At 52.2% G+C, this 24,670-nt stretch overlaps 1 protein-coding gene across 7 annotated transcripts in view; it reads right to left on the bottom strand.

Annotated features, from left to right (window-relative positions):
- Nucleotides 1-954: 954 nt before the first annotated feature.
- The window catches only part of Prkd2 (protein kinase D2), a 28,902-nt gene continuing 5,186 nt past the window's right edge, over nucleotides 955-24,670 (bottom strand). For 2 of the 7 annotated variants that reach the window (XM_052712122.1, XM_052712123.1), the window contains 14 exons: nucleotides 24,117-24,271; nucleotides 23,790-24,015; nucleotides 22,127-22,204; nucleotides 21,899-22,052; nucleotides 19,933-20,050; nucleotides 19,302-19,379; nucleotides 16,656-16,914; nucleotides 15,001-15,053; nucleotides 14,131-14,203; nucleotides 12,730-12,836; nucleotides 12,033-12,194; nucleotides 8,204-8,302; nucleotides 6,071-6,338; nucleotides 3,938-5,565 (listed from right to left, as the gene is read on the bottom strand). In XM_052712122.1, the coding sequence (XP_052568082.1) occupies nucleotides 5,138-5,565; nucleotides 6,071-6,338; nucleotides 8,204-8,302; nucleotides 12,033-12,194; nucleotides 12,730-12,836; nucleotides 14,131-14,203; nucleotides 15,001-15,053; nucleotides 16,656-16,914; nucleotides 19,302-19,379; nucleotides 19,933-20,050; nucleotides 21,899-22,052; nucleotides 22,127-22,204; nucleotides 23,790-24,015; nucleotides 24,117-24,271 (2,258 nt within the window). In that variant the 3' untranslated portion in view covers nucleotides 3,938-5,137. Of the gene's footprint in view, nucleotides 1,581-1,824; nucleotides 1,911-3,937; nucleotides 5,566-6,070; nucleotides 6,339-8,203; nucleotides 8,303-12,032; nucleotides 12,195-12,729; nucleotides 12,837-14,130; nucleotides 14,204-15,000; nucleotides 15,054-16,655; nucleotides 16,915-19,301; nucleotides 19,380-19,932; nucleotides 20,051-21,898; nucleotides 22,053-22,126; nucleotides 22,205-23,789; nucleotides 24,016-24,116; nucleotides 24,272-24,670 lie in introns of those variants that run through there. The other 5 variants (XR_008212832.1, XM_052712124.1, XR_008212833.1 and 2 more) reach the window with 5 other exon arrangements.

The raw sequence follows: 24,670 nt of genomic DNA, 5'->3' as shown, positions 1-24,670 counted from the left end.
TGTTTTGTATTGAAAAAAGGCTCGCTGGGCAGCGGTGGCACACACCTTTAATCCTAGCACTCGGGAGGCAGAGGCAGGAGGATCTCTGTGAGTTCGAGGCCAGCCTGGTCTACAGAGCGAGACCCAGGACAGGCACCAAAACTACACGGAGAAACCCTGTCTCGAAAAACAAAACAAAACAAAAAAGTGGCTGGCTTGAGGCTTGAACTCAGCGCCCTGCAAACACATTCGCTCCCTGAGCTGTCTCTTCTGCCCATGAATCTCAGTGTCTTAATCCTGCTCTGCACCTGCAGCGTTAGGATTGCCGGTGTACGACAACACCTGACCTGCTTTTCTAGGTGCCAGGTGGTGGGACAGCGGCCTTGGCACATACTAGACAAATGTCCTACAGCTGAGGCAAGCCCCCAGGCTCTCCCTGGTGGGTTCTGGGCAAGGGCTCCATCGGCTGCCCCTTCACAATGCACTTCCAATTTAAGATAGGTGTCTCAGTCCTGAGAACTGCACCCATTCACGGTGCCCCCTCCCCTCCCCCGGAGGCTGAGTCTCATTATGTAGCCCAGGCTGGCCTTGCACTCAGCCATCTGCGCTGGGATTAAAAGCGTGCAGCAGCATGTCTGAGGCGATTGCTTGTGAGCCGCCGTTTCCAGCTCTGCACCTGAACTCTTCCTTCTCTAGGCTACACACTTTCCCCCTTTCCGGCACATGTGATATCCCTCTCTTACATACTACTCTAGGGAGTCCTCCTCCCCAAACTCTTCCCCTTCTGGCCCCCTCCCATCTCCCTCCCAGCAGTAGTACCCACCTCCCAAACACTGGAATTACAGGCAGGAGCCACCGCAGAAAAAGGCTCTTTTGAGACTGAGTCGTGCTCTGTAGTCCTGGCTTTGAACTCAAAGCAATCCTTCTTCCTCAGCTCTCCAAGTGCCGGGATTATAGACACGCACCACCACGGCCAGTGGGAGCCTCGTTTTCTTTTTAAAAAGTAATTTATTTATTGTGTGTGCGGGCACTTGTGGTGGTCAGAGGACGACCGGCAGGAGTCGATTCTCTCCTTCAAACTCAAGTTGTCAAGCTTGGTGGCAAGCGCCTTTACCCACAGGCTCATCCCTCCAGCCTTGGCGCCTCCTTTACATACAGCCGTTCTGGTGGGCAACGGCCTAGGGCAGTGGCCTCAGAGACTAAGACCATGGCCCCAGAAGAGCCTATTTCAACGTCTGGAAAGACAGAAAAGCTCTAGCGACGGACGCCCCATCCTCCAGTCCCCCTGCATACTGCCCCATACAGTCTATGCAGGAAGCCGTTTCCCTTCCCCTAGAATAGTTCGCTTTAGGGCTGGTGTGCAGGATTCCAAAGGAAGCAGGCCAGGGGAAACGCTGGCCTCAGAGGATGCTGATGCGCTCAGCCAGCCCCTGCATCTCATGGTCCTGCGGCAGACGGGCGCAACCCAGGTCCCCTTCTGTGGATGTGTCAAGGCGCTCGGTCACAAACTGATCCCAACGCGCGTCGTCACTCTCATGCGTGATATATCGCTCGCCCATCTTTCCCTCCAGCTCGCGGAGGTCAAGCCATGTCTGGTACTCCTGGGCCAGGAAGAACTGGGTTAGCTTGGGTACCACAGGCTGGGCAGAGAACGGGCAATCTCAGCAACAGCGTAGATTCCGCTGGGACCAATGATGGTAAAGCACCACAAACCTGCTCAGCCAATAGCGGCGTAGCCCCAGCCCCAACCACAGCCCAGCAATAGGCTAGTCAATCACGGTCCCCCTCACCCAGCCAATTAAAGCCCTAGCTCTGCCGCTCCCTCTAGCCCCCTCCGTACGTCACCTGTAACCAGGGATGGCTGAGAGACTTGTCCACGCTGTAGCGCTTGCGCATCTTCACCTGCAACAGGTTGTTGATGAGGTCGATGGCTGTGGGGGAAGGAGACAGATGAAGCTCCACCGGTGCCTCCTTCCCGCAGGGCACCCCACCCTGCCTGCCTCAAAGGCATCTCTCCAGCACTGGCCCAGCTGACCAAACACTTATCCCTGCTTTTCTCATTAAATTACCAATCTTACCACGCACGGTGGCCCCACTCCATCCCTTGGGGAGCCGGAAGCTGGTGGATCAGGAGTTCGAAACCAGCGTGGGCTACACCTGGCAATTGCTGAGATTATAAGTATATGCCAGCATGACCAGCTTACATTTTTTTAAATTATTTTATTTTTGGGCTGGTTGTCGCGGTCCACGTCTTTAATCCCAGCACTCGGGAGGCAGAAGGAGAGGCAGATAGGTCTCTGTGAGTTCAAGGACAGCCGGGGATACATAGTGATACACGGTATCAAAAACCAAACGAAACAAAACTTATTTTATTTTTATTTATATGTATCAAAAACCAAACCAAACAAAATTTATTTTTATTTATATGTATGTATGTATCTGTATATGTGGATGAAGGTGCCCTCTTAGGTCAGAAGAGAGAATTGGAATCCCCTGGAGCAGGAGTTACAGGTGGTTTGTGAGCCACCAGACATGGATGCTGGGACCCGCAGGAGGTGCAAGCAGTCTTAACTGCTGAGGCATCTGTCCAGCCCTTGCTAGCTCCAGTTTGTTTGTTTGTTTTTTCCTTAAATTTTAAAATAAATCCTTGTTTTATTATTTTTGTGTGTTTTGTTCTAATGTATGCGTGTTCTGTCTAGATGTATGCCTGCATGCCTGAAGAGGACATCAGATACCATTATAGACGGTTGTGAGCCACCATGTGGTTGCTGGGACTTGAACTCAGGACCTCTGGAAGAGCAGCCAGTGCTCTTAACTGAGCCATCTCTGTAGCCCCCTAGCTCCAGTTTTTTGTTTGTTTGTTTTTAATGCCAAATGCCGTTTATTGAAGGAGGGAAGAGGTCTTAAATACAGGCTTACAGCACAATGGGAGAACCCCAGAGGGCAGAAGTTTGCTACTGATGTTTTACAATCTTGCATCTAAGCTGTTAACACCCAATATGCAGGATACACAGACATGGAACTTCCCTAAAGCATTCAGGAGGGTGGAACCCAGGGGGGAATTAGCATATGGAGGATATCAAGGTCAAGGTCAGCAAGCAAGGCAACAGTTACCCAAAACGAAGGCCAGGGCCTGTAGGTCCCCCCTTTTACTAAAAAATGAGCTTCTGGCCGGGCGGTGGTGGCGCACGCCTTTAATCCCAGCACTCGGGAGGCAGAGCCAGGCGGATCTCTGTGAGTTCGAGGCCAGCCTGGGCTACCAAGTGAGTTCCAGGAAAAGGCGCAAAGCTACACAGAGAAACCCTATCTCGAAAAAACCAAAAAAAAAAAAAAAAAAAAAAATGAGCTTCTGGGGGCTGGAGAGGTGGCTCAGAAGTTAAGAGCACTGGCTGTTCTTCCAGAGGTCCTGAGTTCAATTCCCAGCAACCACATGGTGGCTCACAACCATTGATATTAGATCTGGTGTCCTTTTCTGTGTACAAAATAAATAAATAAATCTTTGAAAAAAAAATGAGCTTCTGACTTAGGTTGCGTGGGACGTCAGCAGGTCACCTTACCCATCATGGAGACACCTACCCAGGTCACACAGGCACTCTGTCTTAGGTTGGTGTAGCTCCAGTTTTTATAACTATACTTTCTGAGGTGAAAATATTATTTCCCATGGAATCGTGACATCACTGGGATCAGCAGGGAGCGAACAGTAACGTGTCATATTGACAAAAGGAAAATGAAAACTAAGGCCTGCCTCACACCGAAGCCACCACGGCCCTCAGAAGGCCCCGTGACAGAAGCTCTGGCCTTTGTGAAAAGGAAGATCACTGAGTGTCAGGTGTTCAAGCCAAGGCCCCACTGAGCCTTTGTCATTGGCAGAGCATCTTGAGGGACAAGGCTTCACTGTGTGGCCCATGTAAGCTTAGGGGCAATATCTGCAGGGATTCCATGGATACCAAACTCCATAGATGCTCAAGTCCTTTATGTAAAATGGCAGAGGTTTGCATACAGCCTCTGCATATTCTCCCTGCTTGCTTAGAACCATCTCTAGATAACTTAGAATGGTGTTCTTGTTACATTGCTATGGAGGGAACCTAGCACTTCGTGGGTACTGGGCAAGAGAACTACCACTGACCTGGCCCTACCCCCAGCCTCTCAGGATGGTTTCTAGACAGGTGCTCTACCACTGAGCCATACCCCCAGATCCTCACTGAGGGATTCTAGGCAGGGGCTCCACTACTGAGCCATGCTCCCAGCCCCTTACTGGGGGATTCTAGGCAGGGGCTCTACCACTGAGACACACCCCAGCCCCTCACTGGGAGATTCTAGGTAGGGGCTCTCCCACTGAGCCACACCCCAGCCCCTCACTGGGGGATTCCAGGCAGGGGCTTTACCACTGAGCCACACCCCAGTCCCTCACTGGGGGATTCTAGGCAGGGGCTCTACCACTGAGTCACACCCCAGCCCCTTCACTGGGGGATTCTAGGCAGGGGCTCTACCACTGCCCTATACTCTGACATAGACTTCTTTTACTAATACAATGGATTGTTCTGTAAATAGCTGTTGCATTGTGTTGCTCAGGAACAATGGAGACAAAGCTTTCCCAGGCTCTTCTAGCATCAGCCTGTAATCCTAGCAAGGCAGGAGCATGGAGAGTACAAAGTTCTCTTCTGCTACATAGTCCAAAGCCAGCTAAACCAAACCAAACAGGCCCACCCATGGCTCTCATCCTCTCAAATGTCCTATCCCACACCTGACCCCAAAGCCACACCCCTAGACTGGGTTGCCTTGTCATTGGACACATTTCCAAGCTCCAGGCTCATCTCTGCTCCATTCACAGAGTCCGGCTCCAGCCTCTCTCTAGAAAAGCTCTACCCACGTGCAGGCCACTCTGGCTTCCTCTGGTCCCGTTCCTCTCAGGGTGCTGCATGGATAAGCTGCATCCCATCCTCAAGGGCCGCAGATGTCTGTCTCAGGAGTTCCAAATCACATATCATGGTTAAAGCTTGAGTCTCAGCCAGGCCTGATGGCTCTCAGGCCTTTCATCCCAGCATTGAACTGTTCAATGCCTAATTGAGCTACAAAATGAGTTCCAGGTCAGCCTTGGCAGTTTAGTAGATCCTGTGTTTAAAATGCAACGAAAGAGCTGGGGATATACATGGCTTAGTCACAGAGCACTTATCATGCATGAAGCTCTGGGCTCAATCCCTACTGTTGCAAAAGAAAAACAACACATCTGATAGGGCTGGAGAGGTGGCTCAGTGGTTAAGAGCACTTTCTGTTCTTGCAGAGGATCTGGGTTTGGTTCCCAGCACCCACACGGTGGCTCACAACCACCATCCATAGTAACTCCATTTGTAGGGGATCTGATGCCCTCTTCTGACCTCCTCTCTGTCATCAGGCACACATGCATACATGCAGGCAAAACACTCATACGCATAAAATAAACGAAAGAAAGAGACAGATAAACCTGGAGCTGGAGGGATGGCTCAGTGGTTAAGAGCACTGGCTGCTCTTCCAGGTGATCTAGGTTAGGTTCCCAGCTCACAACTACCTGTAACTCTAGTTCTAGGGGATCTGACACCCACATCTGGCCTTCAGGAGCAGTAGGAATGCACATGATGCACATATATACATGCAGGCAAAATATCCATGCACATGAAATAAAATAACAACAAAAAAGAGAGAGAGGAAAGAAAAGAAAGTTCCCTGAGTCTCCCCAGTACCCTGATTCTGTACTTTTCCTGGAGTCTCAAGCCACCGTGACCCCCTTTGGTACCCGGGTCTACCCACAAGGCACCTGCCCCTCCAGGGTTCACTCTCATAGCTCCACCCACTCACACAGCCCAGCCTCTTTGACCACCCCCCTCTTACGGCCCCACCCACGTTTTGGCCTGGGCCCACCCGCACCGCTTTGCAGTTCCGCCCACCCAGGCCCAGCTTCCCCCAAATCTCTGACAGCCTCACCTACTAGGTGTGGCCTCACTCTTGCTCTCCCGCACCCACATAGCCCTCCTCGTCCCCATGCTCACAGCCCATGAAGTCTGAGGCCTGGCTCCTTCCCACCTCCTTGTTTCCTAGTCTGTCTACCGAGGCTCACCTCCAGATGAGATCTGGCTCCAGGGGCTGGCTGGGTACATAAAAGCTGCGTTCTGGATCTGGTCATTGATGTCCTCGTCCTCATTGAAGGGGAACGTGCCACTGAGGCTGACGTACATGATCACACCCACGGACCACATGTCCAAGGAGCGGTTGTAACCCTGGTTGAGCAGCACCTCGGGGGCCAGGTAGGCGGGTGTGCCCACCACTGAGCGCCGGAAGGACTTCTCACCAATGATGCGGGCAAAGCCGAAGTCACACAGCTTCACCTGCGAAGGTGACCAGGCGAAGGCTGTCAGGCATGATGGCGTCACCTCCCCCACTGTGCGTCCACACCACCGCCACCTCCGTATTCCGAACAGCATTGGATGAATGCTGGTTCAAATCTAGGATGTGCCACTCGCTAGCGGAGTGATGGAACGTAAGTGACGTTCCCCTCTCTATGCCGCAGTTTCCACATCTCTAACACAAGGAAGAACATAACAGCACCTGTCTCAGAAGGGCCAGCATGAGGATGGCGTGAGATCCTCCGCATGCAGCTCACTGAACTGTGCCCCCAGTATGAAGAAATTTCTATTAAGCGCTCCCTATAACCATCTGTCTGCCTCCTAGGATGGGCTGCAGCCTCCGAATGACACTGTTGGCGGTTCCTACCGGATAGGTGGGTGTATGGACTGAAAGAGGGAACAGAGGCAACGTTCTAGAAGCCTTGTCCAGTTGGAAGGGGCACATGACTTCTAACAAGGGCTCTGATGCCTCCATACTGGGAATGGGTTAACTTCTAGGACTTGTGGGCATTAAAGCGAGCCAGGCATGCAGGATCTGCTCCTGCAGGCAGCAATCTCAGCTACTGGGGAAGCAGAGCTAGGAGGGTTACAAGTTCAAGGCTAGCCTGGACTACAGACTGAGTTCACAGTTAGCCCGAACAACTCAACTTATTTACTTTTTAATGCAGACCAAACATAGATTAAGAAAAAGGGCTGGAGAGAGGGCTCAGCGGTTAAGAGCACTGGCTGCTCTTCCAGAGGTCCTGAGTTCAATTCCCAGCAACCACATGGCAGCTCACAACTGTCTGTAATTCCAGTTCCAGGGGACCCAACACCCATGACAAAATACCAACACACATTTAAAAAAAATATTAAGTAAATTTGAATAAAAAAAAAAAAAAAGCTGGGCAGTGGTGGCACATGCCTTTAATCCCAGCACTCAGGAGGCAGAGGTAGATGGATCTCTGTGAGTTCAAGGCCAGCCTGGTCTTACAGAGTAAGTTCCAGGACAGCCAGGGCTACACACAGAGAAACCCTGTCTTGAAAAACAATAGATAGATAGCTAGATAGGTAGATAGATGGATGGATGGATGGATGGATGGATGGGTGGATGGATAGATAGATAGATGATAGATAGGAAAAACAAAGAAATTCTGAGCATGAGAAGGCTTTCAAGGAAAATACTGAGACTTTATCTTAAATAAAAATTAAAAGGGATTGGATTCACTTAATGGTAGAGCACTTGCCTAAAACCTCCCAGTGAGGGGCTAGGGGTGTGGTTCAGTGGTAGAGCCCCTGCCTAGAATCCCCCAGTGAGGGGCTGGGGTGTGGCTCAGTGGTAGAGCCCCTGCCTAGAATCCCCCAGTGAGGGGCTGGGGTGTGGCTCAGTGGTAGAGCCCCTGCCTAGAATCCCCCAGTGAGGAGCTGGGGTGTGGCTCAGTGGTAGAGCACAGGCCTAGCATAAGCATGGCCCTAGGTTCCATCCCTAGAAGGTGATTGAGGCGAATGGGATGTAAGGGAAGTGAGGTGGGCCACTTTCTCTACTGTGTCAGTGAAGGAAAGGGATGCATGCATCTTTTGTACCTCTTGTCTTTTTCTCTTTGTTCTAGCTAGACCATGGACCATGAAGGCCAGCAGCACCACCAAACTGGCTTAGACATAACAACAGGGAAGAGGGTGCCCAGCACCATGTAGTACCTTTGCAGGCCCAGAACACATAGGCGAGATACAACTGGGGTGGGATCAAGCCCCTGTCTTAGGAAGCCATGTCACCTAGGATCTGAAGCTCACCTGCATCTAGATTGTTAGTTACTGCCCACCCCCTTGCTGTCAGGGCTTGCCGCAGTCTAGGAGGGGACATAACAGACCTGAGGAAATGGATCGGCTGATGCCAGCAGCACATTCTCTGGCTTCAAGTCACAGTGGACGATGTTCTTGAAGTGCAGGTGTCTCAAGGCCACCAAGATCTGAGGAGAGGAGGCAGGGCCAGTGAGACAGGAAGGAGAGAACCAGCCCTGATGTCCACACCCCCGAGCCCCACCCAGACCTTCCCCTGCACCCCTAAGGATGCTACCTGGGTGAGGGAGTCTTTCAGGAAGGAATCCCAGAAACGGTAGAACCATTTACCCTCCAGAGTTAAGAGCCTGATATAGAACTCTAGAAAGGCCGGGCTACAGTGGGGAGGGTGGGAAGTCCCAGCCTCGAATGCTAACGAGCTATGAAAACAGCAAGGGCTCCCAAGACATGTGGTGCAATTGAAAACATTTTGAGGCCTGATGTGGTGGTGCACGCTGTTAATCCCAGCACTCAGGAGGCAGAGGCAGGTAGATCTCTCTGAGTGTTCGAGGCCAGCCTGGGCTACAGAGAGAGTTCTAGGACAGCTAAGGCTGCATGCGTGGTAAGACCCTGTCTCAAAAAACAAAACAAAACAACAAACAACAGCAAACTTTGTTTTGGTTGGCAAGATGGCTCAGCAGGGAAAGGAGCTTGCCACTAAGTCGGATGACCTGAGTTCTATTCCTGGATCCCACGTGTTGGAGGAGAGACGCTACCTCTGCAGGTTGTCCTCTCATCTACACATGTGTACTGTGACATGTGTCCTCCCCCGCCTCACATACGTGTGCATGCATGCACGCGCTCTCGCAGACACGTGCGCGCGCACACACACACACACACACACACACTAAATTTAAATTTTAGATTTTTGTTTTGTTTTTAATTTTAGAGACAGGCTTTCTCTGTGTAACAGTCCTGGCTGTCCTGGAACTCACTCTGTAGCCCAGGCTGGCCTCGTACTCACAGAGATCCACCTGCCTCTGCCTCCCGAGTGCTGGGATTAAAGGTGTGTGCCACCACCGCCCAACCTCTTGTTCTATTTTTAAGACAGGGTCTTATGTATCCCTGGCTAGCCCCAAACTCACTATGTAGCCAAAGCTAGCCTTGAACTGATGATCCTTATACCTCTCGGGGGCTAGGGTTACAAGCCTGTGTCACCACGCCCTGCTGAGTTCTCAGGACTTAACCATACCTACCTGTAAGGGTGGTGGGGGGGCCTAATTAAGTTCCTGAGGCAAAGAACTGGGTCCAGCGCTTAGAGGTGGAGCAGGCAAGAGCTCCGAGGACAGAAATCTGCAGAGAGAGAGAAAGGAGAGAAAGAGAGAGACAGAGAGAGAGAGGGAGAGAGAGAAAGAGAGGGAGAGAGAGAGAGAGAGCAGGACAAAATGGAAAACCGGAGAAAGAAGCTGCGTAGGTTGATGAAAACACTCAGCTCCCTCTTCCTCAGTCAGGGTGTGGCTCTCTGTCTCCATCTCCCAGCGTGCCTAGCAAACCCAGGCATACTGGAGGGGGGTGTACAGACAGAGCGGCAGCCAAGTACAGTACAGGATGCATCGGAGCTAACAGAAAAGCTGCTCCAGAGTGAGGAGAGTCTCAGGCAGAGAGAGGGGAGGCCGCTCCAGGGAGAACTGGAACTCGGACCGCACCAGGGAATGCTGAACATGGCAAAGGTTCAAACTCCATGGTGGCCAGGCGGTGGTGGCCCAGCACTCGGGAGGCAGAGCCAGGTGGATCTCTGCAAGTTCAAGGCTAGCCTGGTCTACAGAGCGAGATCCAGGACAGGCACCAAAACTACACAGAGAAACCCTGTCTCAAAAAACAACAACAACAACAACAAAAAACTCCATGGTGAACAAAAGCCATGAGTGAAGCGATAGCCTAGCTGGCACGCACAAAGCCCTGGGTTCCACCCCAGTATTGCATAAGGTGGATGTGGTAGCTCATGCTTGGATTCTTAGCACTGGGGAGGTGGAGGAATTCAAGGTCCTCTCTGATCACACAGCAAGTTCAAGGCCAGCCCAGGATATAGGAGACATGTCTCAAACAGCAACAGCAGCAGCAGCAAAGGGGAAAAAAAAAGAAGAAGAAGAAAGAAAGAGCCGGGCGGTGGTGGCACACATCTTTAATCCCAGCACTCGGGAGTCAGTGGCAGGCGGATCTCTGTGAGTTCTAGTCCAGCCTGGTCTACAGAGTGAGTTCCAGAACAGCCAGGACTGTTACACAGAAAAACCTCATCTCGAAAAACTAAAATAAAGATAATAAATAAATAAATGACTTTTTTTTTAAAAAAAGTACTAATTTGACATAACACATAGAAAAAATAACTCAAGTGTGTGGCACACACTTGTGACCCCAGCAGCAGGACGGATAATGAGGAGAATCAAGTGAGGCGAACATCAAGTACATGAGGGCCTGTCTCAAAAAGCCAAAAGCCAATATGAAATTTCCTGAGCCTGGCAATTATTTTTATCCAGCGTTAGGAAGAAGTGTGAAAACACGCATCCTCCCACTTGGTTGGTGGGAAAAGATGGAAAAAGTTTCAAACAATAAACATTGTTTTTTATTTCTTGAGACAGGCTCTCGGTAGCCCAGGCTGGCCTCGAATTCACTACACAGCTAAGGATGGCCGTGAACTCTGGATCTCCCCACCCGCCTCCCATAGCAGTCTGTGCCACCATGCCCGGTTTATCCTGAAGCCCCAGCTCAAGGCTGGGTGCACGCTAGGCAGGCAAGCACTCTCCCAACGGAGCTAACGAGTGGGCTGCCTAGAGGTGTACTCAAACTGTCCCACAGATCCGGCCACGCGGCCAGTGAGGAGCTGGACCTGGTAGAGCACACCCGTGCTTCTAGCACTTGCAAAGTGAAGGCGGGGGAGCAGGAATTCAAGGCCATCTTTGGATGCAAGTCAGAAGCCAGCCTGGACAATAGGAGTCCATATATATATATATATATATATATAAATGTCAGGGGATGTGGCTCTGTTCTCTGTGGAACCCACAAAGCCCTGGGTTTGAGTCCCAGCACTGCACAAACTGGGTATGGTGGTACAGGTCCATAATCTTGGCTCTCAGGGAATAGGGGCGCAAGGATCCGAAGTTCAAGGTCATCCTCATCTACATAGCAAGTTCCAGGCTAGCCTGGGTTACACAAGATCCTTTCTCAAAAAAGAAAATGAAGCCAGGAGTACTGGTGCACACCTTTAATCCCAGCACTTGGGAAGCTTATTAAAACAGTGTCAATAAGAGCTATTATTATGAAAGGGGCAAATTGGCTGTTCCCCCTCCTCTTTCGATCTTTCAATCCTTCACTAGGTTCTTCCACCAATGCTCTGCCAGATTCTGCTCCATGCTTGGCCCAGGTTGGGGAGCACTTGAGACACAGTTGTGACCAAGATAGCCTTCTGCTTGGATGGTGGGTGTTGTCACCACAGTGGGCAGGGCTGACACAGGGAGATCAATAATGTTATGGTGTTTACTGAGACCTGAGTGTCGTTTTCTTTTCTTTCTCTCTCTCTCTCTCTCTCTCTCTCTCTCTCTCTCTCTCTCTCTCTCTCTCTCTCTCTCTCTCTCTCTCCTTTTCTTTTTTTCTTTTTGAGATAGGGTTTTACAATGTAGCTCTGGCTATCCTCAAACTCACTATGTAGACCAGGCTGGCCTTGAACTCATAGAGATCTACCTGTCTCTGCCTCCCAAAGTGCTAGGATTAAAGGCGTGCGCCACTACACCCCGCTTCGGTCGTTCCATAACTTATCTCTTATTGCTATTAATTAGATTTCCATCTTTTTCTCTTAACTCTGCCCAAGGCACCAGCCTGTTCTCCGGGCCTCCGCCAGGGGGCGCCCGGGGCCCGCCCGCAGCGCACCTGCGTGATGAGGAATTTGGTGAGGCGCTCCGGAAGCCGGCCCTTCTCACTGGAGAGGATCATCTCCAACATGTCCCCGTGCAGTTTCTCCATCACCACGAACACCTTCTCAGGGGTCTCGAACATGCACTCGAGGTTCACGATCCCGGGGTGCCGCAGACTCTGTCCGGGGAAACGGGGAAGAGGGGTCAGGACTGAGGATCAGCACGGCAAGAGGTGGGAAGCGCTTCGAGAGGTCTTGGCGTGTGAACTTCAGGGGAAGGCCTGGGCGGCAGGAGGGTATGGCAGGAAGCTTGGGAAGACAGCAAGCTCTGCTGCTTTGGCTTCTATTTGATTCATTTCCTTCTTCTGGTACTCATGCACGGTAGGCAAGAGCTCTACCGCTGATCCCCTAGCCCACAAGATCTTCCTCTGGCTCCCTAGGTACCTTTAGAAGAAAGCCCGCTGGTATCTTTCTGCCCTCCTCCCTGGCCTCATTTCTTCCACCGCTCTAGGGTTTCCCGTCACCTGCACAGGCTGGTCCTGGTCCCTCTCTGCTCAGAACACTTCTCAGTTCCAGCATGGACATTTTTTCGTCCAGGAAGCCTAACTTGACCATCCCTAGACTGTGGCTCAGGTTATACTTAAAAGCAGTAAGCAGGAAGGGCGGGCTCTTTGCATGCAAGGGCATGGCCGGGTCTCGGTCCCTGCGGGTCACCTGGAGAATGGCCACTTCATTCCTGAGCTGGCTCTCCTGCTTGGTGGGAAAGCGCAGTTTGTCAATGACCTTTACTGCAACATCTCTGCCAGTCTTCCTGTGTTTTCCTGGGGGCAGGGCATAGGAAAGGTAAAGGATCAGAGGTCAGAACCTCCCGGTTCCTTCTGTCCCTCTATGGGGACCCAGATGGACTTGAGCAAAGATGTTAGAGGCCTTCAAGGTTTCTCTGAGGAGTTCTCAGTATGAGGGATGGGAGGGCAGGGCTAGAGAGTAAAAGTGGGAGGGGCTGGGGGTGTGGCTCAGTGGTAGAGCCCCTGCCCAGAATCCCTCAGTGAGGGGCTGGGGGCGTGGTTCAGTGGTAGAGCCCCTGCCTAGAATCCCCCAGTGAGGGGCTGGGGGTGTGGCTCAGTGGTAAGAGCTTCTGCCTAGAATCCCCCAGTGAGGGGCTGGAGGTGTGGCTCAGTGGTAGAGCCCCTGCCTAGAATCCCCCAGAGGGGCTGGAGGTGTGACTCAGTGGTAGAGCCCCTGCCTAGAATCCCCCAATGAGGGGCTGGGAGTGTGGTTCAGTGGTAGAGCATCTGCCTAGCATTCAGGCTGCCCTGGGTTTCACCCCCAGAAAAAGAAAGAAAAAAGATAAACGAGCTAGGCATGGTGGTACAATCCTGTTATCTCAGCATTTGGAAGACTGAGGCAAAAGGGTCACAAGCTTGAGACTACCCTGAACTGCAAATTATAGGTACAGTGAGAGCTTTAAGAAGGACAATGTAAAGCCAGATGTGGTGGCGCATGCCTCTAATCCCAGCACTCAGGAGGCAGAGGCAGACAGATCTCTGAGTTTGAGGCCAACCTGGTCTACAAAGTGGCTACACAAAGAAACCCTGTCTGGGGGTAGAGGGGAGGATAACATGGACAACTATATTCATAACCAATTAGAAGCCAGAATGTACATCTCCTGTACTGTGTAGTTTTGTGTGTCAACTTGACACAAGCTAGAGTCATCAGAGGGAGGAGCCTCAAAAGCGGGCTGACCAAATAAACAGCTCCCCTCCAGGGCCTCTGCATCAGCTCCTGCCTCCAGGCTCCTGCCCTGTTTGAGTTCCTGTCCTGACTTCCTTCAGTGATGAACAGAGATGCTGAAGGGTCAGACAAATAAACCCTTCCCTCCCCAACCTGCTTTTTGGTCATGGTGTTTCGTCACAGCAATAGAAACCCTACCTAAGACATCTCCTATGAACAACAGGCAAGAAGTCCACTGGTTTCCCTGATGAGAAAAGGAGCCTGCAAATCTCTGTACCTGGGGTCCAGCTTCCCAGCTCCAACAAAACAGGAGACAGGCAGCGAGGAGGGCGTGCCACCACCTGACCCTGGGCAGCATCTGAGCCAGCCCTGTGGCATCCTTACCTCCATAGACCACTCCAAACTGCCCGGAGCCTAGCACCTCATCTGGGAAGATCTGGTAGACAGTGGCGATGTCCTGTGAGGGAGAGACAGCACGGTCATGGGTACAAACTGGAGGTGAAAGAGGGTCAAGGAGACGAGACCAGGAGGTCGGAGGTCGGAGGTCGGAGGTCGGAGGAGAGCTAACAGGTATGATAGTTTTGTTGGCTGAAAGAGGGTCCAGCCCAGGCTGGCCTGGGGCAGGGGGTTGTCTTGTAATGGATGTGGAAAGACCTGGGCAAACAGTGAGCAGCACCATTCCCTGGCTCTGGGTCCTAGACTGTATAGAGGAGGAGGAAGTGAATGAGCAGCAGGCAGGCACACACGCATTCCACTCTGCTCCTGACTACAGATGTGGCCAGCTGCCTCCAGGCCCTCCCAACTGAGCTGCCTGCAGTGATTGGCTGTATTCCGAGCCAAAAGAGACCCCGTCTCTCCTAAGCTGCTTTAAAAATTTTTTTATTTGATTTTTTAATTAGGTTTGTTTTATTTTAAAGTTTAACAAAATAAACAGTTTACTTTTTAATTTTAGTAGAATAAAAATTGTTTTATTTTTCAATTTATTTTAAATATGTGTATGTGCAGGACTGCAGGTAGCTGAGCAGGCCAGGAGAGGGCATGGGGTCTTTTGGAGCTGGCGTTTACACGGGAGGGTTGTGACCCGCCCAAGGTGGATGCTGGGATTCCAACACAAGTCCTCTTCAGGACGAGTGCTCTTAACTGCTGAGCCATCTCTCTAGCCCCGCAAGCCACTGTGAGCAGGGTAGCTTGTCATAATGACCCAAAATGAAATGAAGACAGAAGGAAATTGCCCCACGGTGGCAGGAGGCTTACCACGTTCTCTTGGATCTGACTGTTGGACACAGAAATACTCAGAGAAGCCCGTCCTAGGAGGGAAGAGACAAGCGAGTGGGATCCAGGCTCAGCACAGCTGTGACCTGTACCTCCCGAGGCTACACTCTGAACCTTAACTTCCTCATCTATAAACTGGGAATACGGGGTGGGGGGTGGGCGCATGCGCACACGGCAGGGTAGACCAGATGTACCGAGAGACTCCAAACGGGACTTCGCATTCCCGCACCTACGTTTTTTTTTTGGTTTTTTTTTTTTTTTTTTTGGTTTTTCGAGACAGGGTTTCTCTGTGTAGCTTTGCACCTTTCCTGGGACTCACTTGGTGGCCCAGGCTGGCCTCGAACTCACAGAGATCTGCCTGGCTCTGCCTCCCGAGTGCTGGGATTAAAGGCGTGCGCCACCACCGCCCGGCTCGCGCCTACGTTTTTACCCAGTGTCCTCAGTGCCGAGAAATGGAGGCGTGCTGATCCCAGTTAACAGAGCAGGAAACTGAGGCTGGGAGGGGCAGTCGCAACAGAGTTCAGCAACTTCCCTGGAACTTACCCCATCCCATTACAAACTCAACTGAGGCATTTACAAAGTCCTGTTCCTTCTGCCACCCAAACGCTTCTCTTCCTCATCTCCCCTTCCCACCCCACAACAGTCCCATCTAGACTACGGTTCACTAGCCCCTACCTACAACTTACCCCAGACTCATCCCTGTTCTCCTTATCCCAATCCTGCCCCTTTCCCTCTCCTCTTTTTAAAAGATTTTATTTTTACTTTTAGGTGTGTTTGTGTAGGTGTATGTGTGTATGTCTGTGTGTGCATGTACTCACACATGAGTACAGTTGTCCACAGAGGCCAAGAGAGGGCACAGGAGCCCCTGGAGTTACAGGCGGTTGTGATTCACCCAGGGAGTCCTTAACCACTGGGCCATCTCTCCAGCCCCCTTTCTCTCCATTCTTCCTCTTCTTCCCACTCCTACTCTTTCTTCTTTGCCAGAACCTTGCTGGAGAGCTCAGTCTGGCTTTGAAATCACTGCTTGATCTCAAACTCATAGCAATCCTCCTGCCTCCACCTCAGAAGTGCTGGAATAGTAAGTGTGTGGTGCTATCTACGCCCGGCTCAATCCTGTCCTTTTCTGTATATAATCCCCACTCAACAAAGCCAGAGGGACCTTGTCCCTCCCCTGCACTCGGCTCTGCCACAGCTCTTCCATACCCTCAGGGGGAAACTCGGGCCCTCTGTGACAGACACACAGGCTGATGTAGGCATCATCTATCCGTGCCTTTGACCCGCTCCAGGCTGTGTGTTCCTGACATACTGGCCTCCCTCTGGCGCTCATGTGCAGAAGGCTCGCTCCTGCCTCCTCTCTTTGGTCCACACTGTGCCAGAGATGTGCTTTCTCGGGTAAAGTGCCCCCCGGCTTCCCAGCTTCCTCATCTCAGTCCTGCCCTACTGACTGGTACAGAAGACGGACTTGGAAAACTCCCATGGCTGGTCTCAGAGGCGACACCCCCAAGGTCGGGTAAGGGTTTCACAGAGACACAAACCCAGGCCCAAGCCCCCCAGCCTTCCTCCAGGCTCATTCCTTTCCCCGGGATACCTACGAGCCTTTCTAGTGCCATCTCACAGCGCCCTGGGCGGGGACTTACTGTGCGGTGTGTGGCCTGGGGCACTGGGTGCATCTTGGAGAATGACGGGCATCAGTGCTTGGCGGATGGCTGTCTCCCAACCCCGAACCGCCTCTGTCCCCTGCCCACTCGGCCCTCCTGGGGCCCCGCCGGGTGTCTCGCCCACAAAGTAGGTGACGTTGGCCGTGATGATCTCGAAGCAGTGTGGGTTGGTGCCCGGAGGTACGAGGCTGAAGTTCTGAGCCGACTCCACGGCAAGGATTTCAGACAGTGGGATTTCCTGGCAAGGGATGGGACTGTCAGCACAGGCAAGCCTGGTGGGCCATCCCTGCAGCTCCTTTGCTCTCAGAGGGCCACATAAAAGCCACAGTCAGTAAGGATGATAGGCCTGGTCTACACGGAGGTCAGGAAAGGTCTCCCAGCAGTCCCCATATTAGCCATAAGGACAGGCAGTTGGCAGAGGACAGGGCGCAGAACGTGCAAAGGCCCCGAGGAAAGCTTGCTGTGCCCATCACATGGGACAGTACCTGGCACACTGTAGGCACTTGATAAGTGTTTGAAAATGAAGGACATGAGGCTCCACAGGGACACCAGGGGCCATACAGAGAAGACTGGATCTTGTCTAAGGGCCCTAGAGAGCCACAGAAAGGTCTGGAGCAAGGAAGTGCCGTTTATGGCCATGTGCGGGAAGTCCATGGGACAAAAGGAGATCAGAACAGTAGAAAAGAGGGAGGCTGTGGAGAGCAAGCGCAGGAACTGTGGTGCAGGCACAGCACCAAGAAAGGAAGACCGGGAGGAAAAGAGGAGAGGGAACCTGAGTGACAGCCAGGTTCAGTGGTGCAAGTCTGTAATCCCAGTCACAGGGAAGGTCGCGGCAGGAGGAACACAAGTTCAAGGCCAACCTAAGCAGCTTGGTGAGACCCTGCTTCAAAAACAAAAAGTAGAAAGAAGGCTGGGGGCGTGGCTCAGTGGTAGAGTCCCTGCCTAGAATCCCCCAGTGAGGGGCTGGAGTGTGGCTCAGTGGTAGAGTCCCTGCCTAGAATCCCCCAGTGAGAGGCTGGGGGTGTGGCTCAGTGGTAGAGCCCCTGCCTAGAATCCCCCAGTGAGGGGCTGGGGGTGTGGCTCAGTGGTAGAGCCCCTGCCTAGAATCTCCTAGTGAGGGGCTGGGGGTGTGGCTCAGTGGTAGAGCCCCTGCCTAGAATCCCCTAGTGAGGGGCTGGGGTGTGGCTCAGTGGTAGAGCCCCTGCCTAGAATCCCCTAGTGAGGGGCTGGGGGTGTGGCTCAGTGGTAGAGCCCCTGCCTAGAATCCCCCAGTGAGGGACTGGGGTGTGGCTCAGTGGTAGAGCCCCTGCCTAGAATCCTCCAGTGAGGGGCTGGGGTGTGGCTCAGTGGTAGAGTCCCTGCCTAGAATCACCCAGTGAGGAGCTGGGGGCGTGACTCAGTGGTAGAGTGCTTACCAGGCCTAAGTTGGACCCTGGCTTTGAAAAAGTGACTTATAATTGGTGGTGGCACACAGCTTTGATCCCAGCACTCAGGAGGCAGAGGCAGATGAATCTCTATGAGTTTGAGGCCAGCCTGGTCTATAGAACGAGTTCTAGGACAGCCAAGACTACACAGAGTAACCTTGTCTGGAAAAACCAAAAGAGAAAAAAAAAAAAAAAAAACGTGACTTACGCAACAAGCTATGTGGTGAGCTAGAGACAAGAAAAGGTAAGAAAGACGCAGGCCTGGGCCTGTCAAGGAAGACATGGCGGAGGCCTGGGGAACCTGATCTTCATTCCAAGATCAATGGAGTCACCGGAACACTGGTGACTTTATGTATGTGTGTATTTTACTTTTGAGACAGGGCCTCATGTAGCCCAGGCTGGCCTGGAACTCTACCCCCGAGAATGCTGTGATCACAGACTCATCATCATGTCTGCCTCTGAAGGTTTTAGGAAAGACCCCTCCCTCCCGCCCCCCCAGCTACAGAGAAGCAAAGTCACACCCAGAGACTACTGTGAAGAACCGTGCAGAAGCCGTGACAGTAGCCCAGGGCCTCACAGGGGAGCTGCGGAGAAGGCAAACTGGGGGCCATCCGTGAACGTTAAAGTACTCACAGGCTTGTTGGGCATGGTGGAACATGCCTTTAACCCCAGAGACAGAGGCAGGCAGATCTCTAAGTGCCAGGCCAGGCCAGCTACAACATCAGGGGTCCTGTACAAGCCAGGCCCCAAACTCATCACTTTCCACAGATTATTTTTCAATTCTCACACTGGCCCGGGGGCAGAAGTAGTATCTGAGACTCTTTTTTTTTTTTTTTTTTTTGGTTTTTCGAGACAGGGTTTCTCTGTGTAGCTTTGCTCCTTTCCTGGAACTCACTTGGTAGTCCAGGCTGGCCTCGAACTCACAGAGATCCGCCTGGCTCTGCCTCCCGAGTGCTGGGATTAAAGGCGTGCGCCACCACCGCCCGGCTGTATCTGAGACTCTTTACAGGTGAGATACAGGAGGCCTCAGAGGCTAATGAACCTGCCGCCCTGCTCCCCAGCTGGACCGAACGAGGCTGGTGGGCAGCCCTGGCCTCACAACTAGAAGCAAGGAGACCGCGGGTGGGGGATTGTGGGAGTTGTAAGGGTTCCGGGTGACCACTGGAGGAGGAGCAGGAGGAGAGGGAGGACGTAGGCCCACCTTGTAATATCTGTTGGTCGTGTTGTTCTGGAAGAGGGTGATACATTTGCAGTCTAGGCGCCAATAGTGCCGCTTCCTCTGCGGGAAAGTCAGGGGCAGGGTGAGGTTGACAGCCAGGTGGTTTGCAAGCGCAATGCCCAGCCTAGCTCCTCCCCTAGCTGGGACTGTGGTTCTGCTCAGCCTCACCCATCCTGCTGCACATCCTGCCCAGCCTCCTTCCTCTAACATACCCTCGATTCTAGCACTGCCTGCAGAACCCCGGCTCCTAGACCCAACTTAACCTGGACTTTCCCAGCCCTCCCCTCTCTAACTCCGCCCACCTAGAGACCCCACCCATCTGGCCACCGAGTATGCCATCCGCTCAAGCTTTTTCAACAAACCTATAAATCTAGTCATACCCAACTAGCCTCACCTACTTTCCTGGCCCGCCCATAATTCTGACCACGCCCACCCAGACACCCATCCGTAATTCTGACCACGCCCACTCAGACACCTATCCATAATTCTGACCATAAGGTGGGAGATTCTGCCCATACAAGCTTCGGGATCCCTGTCAACTCAAGTTCTTCCAGCCCACCCAGAAATTTAGCCACGCCCACTTGTCCCCACCCCCATCCCACCCCCAACTCACCAGCGTGTCCTTGTTGCTGTAATGGACCACCCAGCCCTCCCGCAGGGTGGTGCTCGATTTCCGGGTCGTGTGTCTCACAGACTGTACCACCCGCATCAGGGGGATATATCCCAGCGAGCTGCAGAGGAATGGGCCAGATGTTACATGTCACACGCAAAAATAATGTCCTCCCTGGGGCCACAGGGACATCTTTGAACGGTCGTGTGAAAATGCTGTTTCTTTCCCTACTGATTTTTTAGATTTTCATAGCAAGGGGACTCTTGCTTTTATAACTTAAGAAAAAATACTTTCAGTGTTTGTGTGAATGCATGCCATGCTTGTGGGTGTGCCTTAAGGCAGAGGAGGAAGTCAGATTCCCAGGAGCAACAGTTACAGTCACTGTCGGCCTCCTGACGTGGGTGCTGGGAACTGAACCCAGGTCCTCTGCAAGAGAAACAAGTGCTCTTAACCACGGAGCCACTCTCCAGCCTCCGCCCCCAACCAGGATTCTTTTCACTTATTATTTTTTGTGTGTGTGTGTCGGGGGGGGGGGGGGGGTTGTCTGTTCCATCACTGGAAAGAGAAGGAGGTAAAGGACAACTCTGTGAAGTCATGTGGCCGACAGGGATTAAACACCTTTACCCACGGAACCATCTTGCTAACCTGGCTATGATTATTTTCTTTTTAGATCTATCTGTTTTAGTTGGCATAGTGGTGCATGCTAATTAGTCCCAGTACTTGGAAGGTGAACCTCGGAGTTCAAGGCCTGCCTGGACGACAGAGCGAGTTCCAGGACAGCCAAGGTTACACAGGAAAAAAAAAAATTCTTTTATGTTATGTGTATGAGTGTTTTGCTTGCACAGCATGGTGCCTGAAAGAGCCAGAAGGGGGTGTCAGATCCCTCGAAACAGCAGTTTCAGGTGGTTGGCCACGGGGTGCTAGGAACTGTACCCAGGCCCTCTGGAAGAGCAGCCAGTGTTCTTAGCCGCTGAGCCGTCTCTCCAGCCCCTGGCTTGGCCTTCTAAGAGAATTTCATGTATCCTGGGCTGGCACTGGTCCCCCTGCCCCCGTCTTCTGAGTCCTGGACTGCAGGTGTTCCCTGCCACACATGGTTTACACGGTGCTAGGGGTCACCCAGGCCTTCCTGCTGACTAGCCAAGCACTGTACCTAACTGAGCCCCAGCCCGGGCAGGAAGGTGACTCTTGAGAAGGCCAGCTTCTCAAGCTAGCTGTAGGTTAGGCACCTGTCTGCCATGCAAAAGGCCCTGGGTCCTGGCCTCACTACTACAATATTACAAAAGCAGGCTGTCTAGCAAGTACCTAACCGCTCTGTGCCTCAGTCTCCAGCTTTCCAAGGAGCTGGGCACAGAGCCTGGAGTACAGACGACCTCCAGTGATTGCGACCTGGCATCTCGACCCTGACTTGGAAGCTCTGAAGGCCTGCCTCCCCTCTGGCCACACAGTTGCATGTTCACCTCTACTGCTGAACACGCCACCTTTCCTGGACCCCAGCTCAAAGAGGCATGGCTCGCTCTCTTTTCTACCTAACCAAGCAGGGAACTACTGGCTGAGATGGACAGTTTGCTGTTTTTCTTTCAAACACTAATAAATTGCCCTTGAGCTTTAAAAAGAAAGAAAGCAAAGACAAAATCTTTTAAATGATCAAGGAAGAAGCCGGGCAGTGGCGGCAAAACCCTGTAATCCCGGCACTCAGGAGGCAGAGGCAGGCAGATCTCTGAGTTCAAGGCCAGCCTGGTCTACAGAGTGAGTTCTAGGACAGCCAGGGCTGCACAGAGAAACCCTGTCTTGAACATCCCCCCCCCAAAAAAAAAATTAAATGTTTTTTAAAAAGAAAAGAAGCAATAGAGAGAACCCAAAGATATGGCGGGACTCAATCATACACTAACATCAGCCATCTTAGAGACAGGAAAGCAGAGGCTTGTGGGGGGCTGGAAGGGAGGGAGCCTCCTGAAGGGGCCCTGGGTACCTCTGGGCCTTGCCTCCCTCGCCTTCCTCTTCCTCGCTGGCATGGAGAGCATTCTCTGAGTGGGAGCCTGGGATGACACCAGAGTCATCCAAATCGTCTGAGAGGGAGCTCTTGTCGGCCTCACTGTAATCGGTGGCCTCCTCCATCGGCACGTCTGTTGGGGACAGGGGCATCAGAAGGGCCTCCATGCAGTCCCACCCTGTCCCTCCTAGATGCTGAGAGTCTTACCTCCATTGATGAGTGCCTCCCCCAGGCAGTCGTTAGGGACGCGGGTAGCACATCGTTTGTGACAGTTGAACTTGCAGTCTGAGGGGACAAAGGGACGGGCGGGAAAGGAGAGAGTTACTGTGTGTGCACCACAAGGTCTCACTATGTAGCCTAGGCAGGCTAGCACCTAATTCCTGGCAATCCTCCTGCCTCAGCATCAATAGCGCTAGGATTACACTATAAAGATTGAGGCGATAGCTCCATAGGTAAGAGCCACAAGTATAGACTCATTTATCTATCTATCTATATATCCATCTATCCATCTATCTATATCTATCTATCTATCTATCTATCTATCTATCTATCTATCTATCTATCTATTTGAGCTAAGGTCTGTTGGTAGTTCAGACTGGCCCAGAACCTGCCATGTAGCCAAGCATGATCCTCTTGCCTCCAACCCCCAAGTGCTGGGTTTATAGGCATGGGCCATTAGGACAAACTTTTTTTTTTTTTTTTTTTTTAAAGATTTATTAATTTATTATGCATACAGTATTCTGCCTGCATGTGTCCCTACAGGCCAGAAGAGGGCTCCAGATCTCATTACAGATGGTTCTGAGCCACCATGTGGTTGCTGGGAATTGAACTCAGGACCTCTGGAAGAGCCTGGAAGAGCAGTCGGTGCTCTTAACCACTGAGGCAACTCTCCAGCCCCAAACTTTTTTTTTTTTTTTTTATTAGATGGATTTATTTAGTTAATTGTGTGTGGGGGTAGGGATATATGCACGCACAGGTGTGTACATGAGTGCCATAATGTGCGTGTAGAGGTCAGAGAACAACTTGTGGGAGGTGGCTCTCTCCTTCTACCACGTGGGGCCCAGGGATTGAACTCAGGTCATGAGGTTTGGCGGCAAGCCCCTTTAATCTATTGAGCCATCCCAATGGCCTGGGCCTTTTTATTTCTCCTTTCTTCCAGATAATTTCATTGATGTTTTGAAGATCTCCCGAAGCCTAGTTGGCCAGGAACTGGGTAAGGCAGGAGGTGACTTAACTCCCAGGCTGATTATAGGCTTATGTGCTACTGTCTGCCTCAAAGGTGGGGTACTGAGGATGGAACCTGGGGCCTCTAGTATGCTAGGTGGGCACTCTACTCTGTGAGCGACATCTCAAGCCTTCTCGTAACATTTCATGTAGTTCAGGTTGGCCTCAAACTTTGCAGCCGAGGCCAGTCTTAAACTCCTGACCCTCCTGCCTCAACATCTCAAGTGCTGGGTGGGATTACAGGTGTGTAATTCCAGAAGTCTTGAATATTTATCTGTATATATATTTGGTTTTGCAAGACAGGGTTTCTCTGTGTAGCCCTGGCTGTCTTAGAACTCACTTTGTAGACCAGGCTGGCCTCACAGAGATCCACCTGCCTCCCGAGTGCTGGGATTAAAGGCGTGTGCCACCATGCCCAGCTCCAGAAGTCTTGAATCTTCTGGTTCTAAGGTTCCCTGACTCTCAGATTGTTGGGTTTTATAGTGAGGATTCTATTCTGCTCTAGGAATCTAGATTTCCAAGGATTTAGGGTTCCAGAACTCCAGTGACTTCTAGGATGACCCGGATTCGGGACATGGATATGGGATCCTGTGCTCCTCTGGGCGGGATTTTCAGACCCACAGTCTTCTCAGCTGGTCCCACTGACCTTTGCACTGCAGGCCCTGGCGGAATAGACCCTTGAGCAGCTTCTTGCAGGCCTGGCAGACGGTGGGCCGTGTGTAGCTGTGTATAAGGAAGGTGTGTGGCACCTTAACCTTGGACATCAGCATCTTGTCCAGCTCAATGGGACGGCCTGTGTAGAAGGAAGAGGAAGAGGAGGAGGACGCCGACGAGGGTGGTCTGCGAGGAAGGAGGTCGGTGGTGCTACGGCTCTACCCAACAGCGAGGGTGGAAGGAACGGATGAGAGCATGAGCACCTGCCTGGCCCCATCAGCCCCCAGCCTCGAACCCTCCCCACTCTCCAGCCCCTCACCAGCTCCTCAGCGGTGCAGGGTAGGGACTCGGAGCTGCCTAGGCGCACAGAGTGACCACTGGCCAGGGACGTGGATGACAGGCGGCGCTTGCGAGCACCACTGCAGTTGTTCGGGATGCTGAAGGCACAGCGTTTGTGGTAATTCAGCCCGCAGCCTGTAGGGGGCGCAAGACCATCAGAGCCAAAACCTGCATTCACTACTAGGCATGGCCCCCCCCATCTTAAGAAATCACCCTGTGCTTCAAGCACACACGTGTACTGTCCTGCCCCCCACAGCAAAAGTGGATGGGGCACCCCAAGACTCAGTGCTGCAGCTGAAGGTAGTTTGTGTACTGGATTCAAGTCCACATCCTGTGGACTCTAGCCTGGTTGATGAACGCCCCTGATTTTCACTAGACCCAAAGCTGCGAAGAGCTATAAGGATCCCCAGCCTGTAGAATTCAGCCTGTGATCCCAGACAGGCTGCCCTGAGGAGTGTGGCCTCGAAGTCCTACGGGCCAATTCTTCCAGATAAATAGTTACTATTTCTCTCCTTCTGTTCCCTTTCTTTGCCT

The sequence above is a fragment of the Peromyscus californicus genome, unplaced genomic scaffold (assembly GCF_007827085.1).
Source record: "Peromyscus californicus insignis strain IS unplaced genomic scaffold, ASM782708v3 Scaffold_4__1_contigs__length_199733344, whole genome shotgun sequence".
NCBI lineage: Eukaryota > Metazoa > Chordata > Mammalia > Rodentia > Cricetidae > Peromyscus > Peromyscus californicus.
This window is presented reverse-complemented; position numbering and strand designations above follow the sequence as displayed.